The following is a 9,910-nucleotide window of genomic DNA, read 5'->3' on the forward strand; positions in this document are numbered from 1 at the left end:
TCAGAAAAGGGTAGACTATCTCCTAAAGCTGGACATGTTAAACGTTCCCCATCAGATGCAGGACGCAGCAGTGGTGATGAATCCAAAAAGCTTCCCACAAGTAACTCTAGAACAACTGCTGCTAATGCTAATACATTTGGATTTAAGAAGCAGAGCGGGTCAGCCGTAGGCATGACTATAATCACTGCCAGTGGGGCAACTATCACTAGTAGATCGGCTACCCTGGGAAAAATCCCAAAGTCATCTGGACTCATGGGTCGGACCACTGGTCGGAAGACTAGTGTCGATGGCTCACAGAACCAGGATGATGGCTACTTAGCACTTAGTGCCCGCACTAATCTTCAGTACCGTAGTTTGCCCCGGCCCAGTAAATCCAGTAGCAGAAGTGGAGCTGGGAATAGATCTAGCACGAGTAGCATAGACTCCAACATAAGCAGCAAGTCAGCCGGGTTGCCTGTCCCTAAAATGAGAGAGCCTACCAAGGTCATCCTTGGAAACTCTCTGCCAGGATTAGTCAATCAGACTGATAAAGAGAAAGGGATTTCGTCTGACAACGAAAGCGTGGCCTCATGTAATTCTGTTAAAGTGAACCCCGCGTCACAGACTGCTTCTAGTGGAGCTCCCAGTACTCACCAGCAAGGAGCCAAGTACCCCGATGTGGCCTCTCCCACTTTGCGCAGGTAGGCAATGAATTCGTTGGTTGTGCAATGGTGTCAGAGCTGAATGATCCATCAGGACTCTACAGCCAGGCCTGGCTGTGTGTCGTGGAGCACTTACTATTTAGTGTCCTGCATCAAGGTCTCTGTATTGACATTTAATTTCACGGAAACAGGTTGGCCAGTGGTGTTAACACTCAGCAGAAATTGAACATTTGGAAAAAAAAAAAACATCTAGCAGAAAGTTTTGCAGTCATGATGAGAGTCTTTGTTACAAAAATCACTCCTGAAGGCTTTATCCATGCAGATAGTGGGGGAATAAGTTTTCTTACTTCAAGGTTACTGAAGAGTTCTTGCATCAATGTGCACGTACCAAGCCTGGAAGTATTCCAGTGGTAGATCAAATTATACATTGACAAATGGAGGGTTACTTCAGATTTTCATGATGACAACGGCATAATTTGACCTGCCATACTTAGGTTCACTTGCCTAACCCAAACCAATCTTTCAGTTGTGTGGATTAGGCCAGTGTTGAGAGACTCAACATCAGGTTTTTCCCTTGTGTAGAAGAACCCTAAGTGAAGTTACTGTCTCAGCTGGGTTGAATTCTTATTTTAATAATAGTTTTTTAAACAAAATTCTTCTGTCTCAATTTCTCCCCAGTTAACCCACACATTATTTTAACATCAGCACTGAGTTGGTCAGGAATTAATTTGCTGATGCAGCGTGCATCAAAGCCTTGATACTGGTGAAAGGTTCCGTTAATATTATTTTTCAATTTAATTTGACATTGAGTAGCTTGTCTGTTTCAAGTTGCAGTGTTTTGCATTTCATTTTGTCTTGACACCCATAATGCCCATGCAGTTATGCTACATCATGCTGCTTCCAGTGATGTGAGAAAGCCACATTCCATCTGAAGCACCAGTGCAAGCATAGTGGCTGCGATGGCACCTTAGGCTAGGGCTGTGAAGAGTTGTGAACTGTTTCTTTTAAGCTGGGTGTGTTTATTTACAGAGCCAGTGTGAGAATAGTTCAAGATACTTGCTTTAGTTTATTCCTGGTTGTCATTGGATAAGCCGTGTCCTTTAGAACATCTAATTTTCATCAACAGCTACTCAAAAAGAAAAAACATTAGACCTTCCATTTCTATAGTATACCCCATGAGAAATGCAGATTTTTCAGTGTTGAAAGCTTCAGACATTGATCTTAAAATGTGATTGAGAATTTTTCTTGGTTACCAGAAAGCCACACGTTCCTCTCTGTGTAATTGAAATACTATGTTAGAAGTATATGAAGCCTCAGAGAAGACACTGAGGCTCAATTTAACTATGCCCTCCTTTGATTCACAATTTCACTCTTGAATTTTTGCCAGACTGTCTAAATTGTCATGTACTGAAGTGCATCAGAGTTTAATTTGGCCTTTTTTGCTTATTACTGATTCTTAGAATGACAATAAAAGAAGATTTTGAGCTTAATTTTCATAGTCAGTTGAGATGAGTCGCACTTATATTTGCATATTTTCTCTCATCCCTTTAATTTTTCTAATTATATAATAAATTAAAATCCACATCTTTCTAATTATATAGATTTACCTGTAAATCTGTGAATATATCTGACTTCTATGCTGTCATAAACAGTGAAATTTTGTAATTCCCCTTCCTCTTTTGAAGGGATTTGTTAGGAGGCTGTGGTTCAACCAGACACTACCTTCAGCAGCAGCATCTTCCTGGTTGTGCCACAGAGCAGCATCATGTATCAGAGGTGCTGTGAAACAGTTTGAGGAAGGGTGCATAGCTTAAAAATTGCTCATAAAACTGTTGTGCGGGTGGTTGAGGTTTTTTTTGAGCTCTAGGATCCTACCTCTTAAGGATACAGTTGCCCCAATACAGCTGCAGAGGTGGTGTGCCATGGCATAGAGCAGGAACACCCTAAGGTGGTACTGCTGCTGAGGGCCACGTATTACTGCAGTATGGTCGGACATTCTCCTTTGTACTCTAATAACATTAACTCTCGGTAAAACCAGACTCTAAATGCCTCTGAATCCCTCTAGGCACGGGTTTTCTCATTCAGACTGACTTAGACGTGTAAGTCGGCGTCTCCTTATCTGTGAAGTGTGGTGTCCAGGTGAACCAGGCTTGTCAGATCGGTGCTGGTTCATGAATGTCAGGTGCTGATGATGCTCCCCGTGGCCCAGAGCAGGGCTGGATTATGAGACAGATGTAGATGGGCATCTTAGCCTGATGCAGCAGTCTTGTCCAGGTGCTTTGTGGCAAGTACGCAAGAGCAGCCACCCAGTTGAGTCCTGTTCCATCTTTCACAGGTGGCACCTCTGCAGTAAGTACAGTGCCTCTGGGCATCACTGGGCTTCCTGCACGTGTGCTGTGGGGTTCCCAGCTGTATTACACAGTCATTCTAGGAGTGTTGGACAAGTGATTTAATGTATGTGTGCTGTACACATACTGGGCATCCTTAAAACCAGAGAAAGTTGTGCTCACTGCATACCCAGCCATAAATCTGTAGGAGCTGTTGTATAGGAATGCTGTAATCCTCTGTTCTGAGGACTAACAGCCTGATGGATACCCACGTAGAAAGACTTCATCCCCAGTGTTCCATACCATTGATAAGAGAAAAGCAAATCCATATGGGTATGTGTGAGGAAAACCAAGGTTCCAAAAGCAGTGACAGGAGCTAAGTGGCAGAAGCAGAAGTAACGTTTTGGGGTGGATGTTTGAAGCTAGAGTTGAAAGATAGGCTGCCTTCATAATTTTGAGGATCAGTTTTAGAACAATTGATAGTCTAGTCTTAAGCATGTTTACTTTTAAGACATTTCTGCACTTAGGAGAACTTTCCCATTGACTGTTAATGAGAAATGAGAGACTTGAAGTCTGTTCTTCATGGGCAGTGCAGTTGTATCACAGGCAGCAGCAATTCAAACTGGAGATCCTACAACCATGGTTTTCTGTCTCCTCCCTTGCAGTAGTTCTGGCATGTAGCTAGTCTTCTACTTGGCCAGTTCCAGGTGCCCAAGCAGGTAAAATCTCATTCTACACTTAAAAAAAAATAGTTTACAGCCAGATTGGCTCCTAAAATGAGACAAACCTGCATTTGATACCAGTAAATACTTTTCCTCTTGCATCCCAGGAAGTGCTGCTTCTGTGCAGAGCATTTGGAGACTTGCACAGAGTTTACCTGGACAACAAGCTTTCAACCTCTAATAGTCCAGGCTTCAGATCAATCAATACAGTATTTCTCTGGTATACTTTTTCCTTAAGAAATAGAAGACAATGTGGCTGTGTTTGAGTTCTGTGACTGTATTTTGGCTTTATGAAAGCAGTGTTGGACGATTCAGAGGAGACACACCAGGATATATTTGAAGCTATTTTAATTGTCTCTGGGCTTTATTGAAGGCGGAGTGAACACAAGGAGTTTCATAAATTTATAGTTGCCTGTGTCCAGTGTGGGACATGGCATGTTGGTTTTCTGAAGCTAAGATACATGGTCTAAATATAAAGTATCCTTGCATTCAGTATTCCTTTTTATGTATTTTTCATGTTGTCTTTTTTTACAGACTTTTTGGTGGCAAGCCTAGTAAACAAATTCCCATCACAACAGCTGAAAATATGAAAAATTCAGTAGTCATCTCCAACCCTCATGCCACTATGAACCAGCAGGGTAACCTTGACTCACCCTCTGGCAGTGGTGTGCTGAGCAGTGGGGGCAGCAGTCCCCTCTACAGTAAGAACACAGATATGAACCAGTCTCCACTGGCTTCTAGTCCCAGTTCAGCACATTCAGCTCCTTCCAACAGTTTAACATGGGGCACCAACGCAAGCGGCTCTTCTGCTGTTAGCAAGGATGGCATTGGATACCAGTCTGTCAGCAGCCTCCACACCAGCTGTGAATCCATTGATATCTCTCTGAGCAGCGGAGGTGGGCTGAGCCATAACTCCTCCAGTGGCTTTTTTCCAGCCTCTAAAGATGATTCTCTGACTCCCTTTGTCCGAACCAACAGTGTTAAGACTACGTTGTCTGAAAGGTTAGTGGCTTTCTCTCTCGTTTCCATTAAGCCTGTACGTATCTCAGATGTGAATGAAGCCCTGGCAGCAGCAGCCAACACTGCAGATACAAATCACGTTGTGCCTTTTAGAAGACAACACTGAATGGTGTTAGTAGAGCCTATAAAGAAGCCATTCCAGGTAAGGAGCCCAGTTCAGAGCAAGAGGATAGATTCAAGTGAGGGCTTCAGTTTGCTGTGGTAGCCAGTGTAACAACTCTTTCTGCCACATTATACCTGATACTTAAATTTTGCATTTAAAAAAAAAAGTTGATCTGATATTCAAAAAAATCTCCAGCATTACCATTTTGATTTGAGAAGCCAACTGTTATTCAGCTTCTTTTCTGTAACGTTTGACAAGCTTTTAAACTGGAGGTCATGCTGAAAAGCCAAATCCCTGTCTCCCTGGTCACTTGATCACTTCTCAACCTCTCCCTGCTGCCCTGTGTCATCTGCATCTGCTCCCTGCAGTGTTTTGGTTATAGGCATTCGTATGAATGCTTACTGAACCCAGCTGGGAGATGGATCCAACTGAAAAATGATAACCTGGGTTGCATTTCAGGCTGATCAGTTCCCCAGATCCTTGCACAGAAAGATTTATTGGTGTCTGTGTAGGCACAGAGTAGAGTTGGGAACAGACTGGGCAGGGAGGAGGGAAGGGGACTGGAAGGGGGCTGCTTTTTCAGCATCACAGTGCTGGAATAACCCAGACAATGACTGAACTGAGCAGTGCCAGCTCTCTGGATGGCCTCTTATACAAGGCATTGGTACCTCTGCCAGCACTGGAAATCAGCTATATCCTGATGTGTAATTATGTAGTGAGGTAGCAGAAGTTTTGTAGATGCACCTTTGTAGGGAACATTATTACGGAATATAATGTTCTGAAAGTTTGGGTTTCTGTTATATTATAACACCTTTCTGTTCTCTCCTCTTTTCATTCTAATATTCCTTCTCTTGTTTTCTGTCTTGTTGGACTGATTCTTCTAGCCCTCTTTCTTCCCCTGCTGCTAGCCCCAAATTCTGCCGAAATACTTTGCCCAGGAGACAGGACAGGTAATGCTGTCTCGGGACAGGAGTACTTCTGAAAGTTTGGGTTTCTGTTATATTATAACACCTTTCTGTTCTCTCCTCTTTTCATTCTAATATTCCTTCTCTTGTTTTCTGTCTTGTTGGACTGATTCTTCTAGCCCTCTTTCTTCCCCTGCTGCTAGCCCCAAATTCTGCCGAAATACTTTGCCCAGGAGACAGGACAGGTAATGCTGTCTCGGGACAGGAGTACGCACAAGGCTGTAGGTTTTGTTGCCCATCTCAGTGAAGCAAATTGTTTTGTGCCAGACTGTGCTCAGTGGAGTCCTCTGCTGTGTTCATCGTTCAGGTGTGAGCTGACACAAAGACATGCCAGTGAGAGTCCCCTCAAACACCCCATCTGCTTCCCAAATCAATCTGGAGAACGGCATATGGCACAGTTGGCGTGGTTTTGGTGTTGCTCTTGTTATTGGGAACATCTTTTGGTTTGGGGAGGCATATTATTTTTTTTTTCCCCTCATTTCTTTGCAAAAGGCAATTTTAAAATCTTGTCCCCTTTCTTTTGACCAGTCTAAACTCTCACTAGCATTTCAGCATTCCTCTGGCATGCTGCTTTTCCCACTGCCCTCCAGGCCTGTCCTTTTTGTCATGAAGTCCCTGTGTCATTCAGTGTTGTCAGTTGTCTATTGCAGTTGGGCTCGTGAGTGTTTTGCAGGGACTTGGGTACATCCTTGCAAAGACAAATGCTAAAGTTGGGAAAAAATTACCCAAGTCTGAATACTCTAGGTCACTTTTGCTCACTGCTATAATTTTGATTACTCCCACACTGTAATTTAGCAACAAGGATTGTCATTCAGTTAATTGATTTAAGCACATAGATATTCTTTTTAAAAATAAATTAACAGACTCTGCTTTTTTACAAGTTTATCAGTTGTGAAAACATAAATATTTGGGTTTTGGACAACTTAATAGATTCCTTTTACATGGCTAATGGAATTTAAGCTAGGATTTAAAAGTTTAAACAGTCTGGACTCAGTACTTTAACTGCTATCCATTGCAACTGCCTAACAGTAATTAGCTTCATTCCTTAAATGGTGTCTGCTGAAAGAAATGACAGGAAGGTGGTTTGGACTTGAAAGATTCTCATAGGTTTTCACAAACAATCTGCCTCATGTCTGCTGAAAAGCATATTTTTAAACATCCATTTGATGTTTAAAGAGCCATTTTTGTTCATTGTGGGTAGAAGAAATGGCAAAATCATGTTGTGAACAGATGAGATTCATTGGCATGGCACCAGATGCATGTTTGTGCAAATCCACACCTGGCTAAGGAGGTTTTTGCATGTTTCTTCAGGAAGGTCCCAGCACCTTTTCCTCTGAAAAGGTGATGCAGTTGTTTGTGTCTTTCGTCCTGATCTAATTCCTTCCCTTTTGTTCTTCTCTGAAGTTCTTTTCTTTTAACTTTTCTGCAGCGACCCACATCTTGATAGGAACACTTTGCCTAAGAAGGGACTCAGGTATTGGTGTTTCCACATGGTTTAACAGCTTTCTTGTGGCTTTGGAGTTTGCTTTGTGTTGCTGTTGTGGCTGGTGGCAATGGTCGCAGTTTGCAAGAGGTGGCAACAATATTCTTTCTTTATTTCTTTCTTTTTCTTCCTTCTCTTCCTTCTTTCTTTAATATTCAAAGAAGGCCATTGAGCACTGTGCTTTTCTTCATCCAGCATCTTCTCTGCTTGAGCAAGGGCTTGACTCGAAAGTAATTTTGCAGCTTCTGTGGCTATGACATGGAATGAGATCATTTTCACCCCAGTAACCCTAGTGTTGATACACAAACAGAAAATCACTACAAACCTTTTTGAATGAGATTGGACATATTAATTTTTTTCAAAATTTGCTTTCAGAATGCCCAGATATATAGGGCTCTTAGAGAGAACTTCTGCATTTCTAGAAAAGAACAAAAAATCCTCAAACTTTTGACAATTGTCTTCTAATACATTTTGTATATCTGTAAGGTTGTGATCTTTATAACATAAAAAACTTCGCCAAAAAAGATTTTTCTGTTGTTAAACACAATTCTAGCAAGATAATCAACATTAGGTGTATTAAGTCTTACACAATTTACAGAAGATATTCCAGACAATTTAGACTAATCACAACTGCTTAATGCAGCTTCTGGGATCACTGGGCTGATGCCTTGAGATTGCAGCTGCAGTTTGTTCCCTGCCATGCACATTGTTCCTCACAGCAGCTTTGTCCCCTGAAGCCAAGTGCTAAAAGCCTTTCTTAAAATGGCTTTTTCTGTTTAAAACGTTTTGTGACTCTTGAGTATCTTTCTTAGTAAGTAGAGACTCCCTTTTAAGACTGAAACATTTGAATGCTAAGGAGGTAGGTATTAATGCCATAAAAATCCTCAGTGTGTTCAAGTGAAATGTCTGTGTAAAGTCCCTGTCTTAATAAATGTGCAAAGTTTGAGACACAGATAGTCAGGGACTGTTGCTTAAGTGTTGAAGCATAAACAGAATAATGAATGTATTCTTTGAAAGTAGTTTTTTTGCAATGTTAATTATTGCTGTGTTCACATTGTTTCCAAATAGTCTTAGTAAGTGATATCTTGCAGTATTTAGTTAGACGGAATCTAATTAATTAGATAATATCAAGTAATAATAGGCTCCAAGTGTTTAGTTTTTGGAAGGAGAGCTAGTAGCTCATAATATTTCTCAAAAGTAGGTAGCATAGCATAAGGCAGACACTGAAATCCATCAGCAGACCAATGTTCCATGGCACTCATTCTGCTGATAACCTGTTGTCCATCACATATTTTACATGATACCTGTGGTAACATACTCATTTTTCAGGCATATACAGAGGCAGATGAAAAACTTTGCCTAAGCTGCAGCCAGTGGGTGTTTTGCTGTTGTCATTGGCATTGACAACAATTAGAAATGGCTAAACATGGTCTCCTTCATGATGATTTAATGCTATCAGTTTTGGACTAGTATTAGTGTCTCTGGAATATGAATTATTGGGTCACAACTTGTTTAAAAATCTGCTAATGGCTTTGTTGACATGAGTTGAATTGTAATAGACAAAAAGCTATCTAAGCTTAGCAATACCCAAAAATATTAAAATAGTGGTAGAATTTTGGCATAATGTAATGAAAGGATTTCCAAATTATGGTTTTCTTATTCAGTCATGCATAAGACACACACACTATTTTAGTCCCCACTACACAATTTCTATCTATAGCTTTTGGTTTACTGCTAGGTTGGCTCCTACTAAAGCCATAGGAAAGGAGATTTGGGGGATTTTTTTTCCCAAACAGAGTGGAATGAATTAGGAACAGCTTGGAGTTGCTCCTTAGTTCAGAATTGTATTGGGGTTATATAATTTTAATCCTTAAATTTCATATGAGAGTTAGTCCATCTCTCATTCCCTCTCTCCCTCACCAAATCTTGTTACGTTTCGTGGTTGCTTGTTTTTGTTTTTTTTTGTTTTTTTTTTTTTAATTTAAATTACTGTCAGAGCTCATGTTGAAAAAAGCTGCTTGTTTTTGCAGATACCCTCCATCCTCCCAACTCCGTAATCAGGAAGATGCAAAAGAATGGCTACGGTCCCATTCAGCAGGAATTGTAATAGACAAAAAGCTATCTAAGCTTAGCAATACCCAAAAATATTAAAATAGTGGTAGAATTTTGGCATAATGTAATGAAAGGATTTCCAAATTATGGTTTTCTTATTCAGTCATGCATAAGACACACACACTATTTTAGTCCCCACTACACAATTTCTATCTATAGCTTTTGGTTTACTGCTAGGTTGGCTCCTACTAAAGCCATAGGAAAGGAGATTTGGGGGATTTTTTTCCCAAACAGAGTGGAATGAATTAGGAACAGCTTGGAGTTGCTCCTTAGTTCAGAATTGTATTGGGGTTATATAATTTTAATCCTTAAATTTCATATGAGAGTTAGTCCATCTCTCATTCCCTCTCTCCCTCACCAAATCTTGTTACGTTTCGTGGTTGCTTGTTTTTGTTTTTTTTTTGTTGTTTTTTTTTTTTAATTTAAATTACTGTCAGAGCTCATGTTGAAAAAAGCTGCTTGTTTTTGCAGATACCCTCCATCCTCCCAACTCCGTAATCAGGAAGATGCAAAAGAATGGCTACGGTCCCATTCAGC

At 40.8% G+C, this 9,910-nt stretch overlaps 1 protein-coding gene across 1 annotated transcript in view; it reads left to right on the forward strand.

The window, feature by feature from the left end:
• The window catches only part of NAV2 (neuron navigator 2), a gene marked incomplete at its 5' end in the record, with an annotated part of 49,968 nt that overhangs the window by 6,092 nt on the left and 33,966 nt on the right, over positions 1 to 9,910 (forward strand). Inside the window, 6 exons of the mRNA XM_008942673.1 lie at positions 1 to 680; positions 4,225 to 4,692; positions 5,698 to 5,763; positions 7,208 to 7,252; positions 9,292 to 9,378; position 9,910. The exon at positions 1 to 680 is cut by the window's left edge and continues 35 nt beyond it; the exon at position 9,910 is cut by the window's right edge and continues 85 nt beyond it. Coding sequence (XP_008940921.1) covers positions 1 to 680; positions 4,225 to 4,692; positions 5,698 to 5,763; positions 7,208 to 7,252; positions 9,292 to 9,378; position 9,910 — 1,347 coding nt within the window. The remainder of the gene's footprint in view (positions 681 to 4,224; positions 4,693 to 5,697; positions 5,764 to 7,207; positions 7,253 to 9,291; positions 9,379 to 9,909) is intronic.

Source organism: Merops nubicus, unplaced genomic scaffold (assembly GCF_000691845.1).
Source record: "Merops nubicus isolate BGI_N331 unplaced genomic scaffold, ASM69184v1 scaffold20646, whole genome shotgun sequence".
Classification (NCBI taxonomy): Eukaryota; Metazoa; Chordata; class Aves; order Coraciiformes; family Meropidae; genus Merops; species Merops nubicus.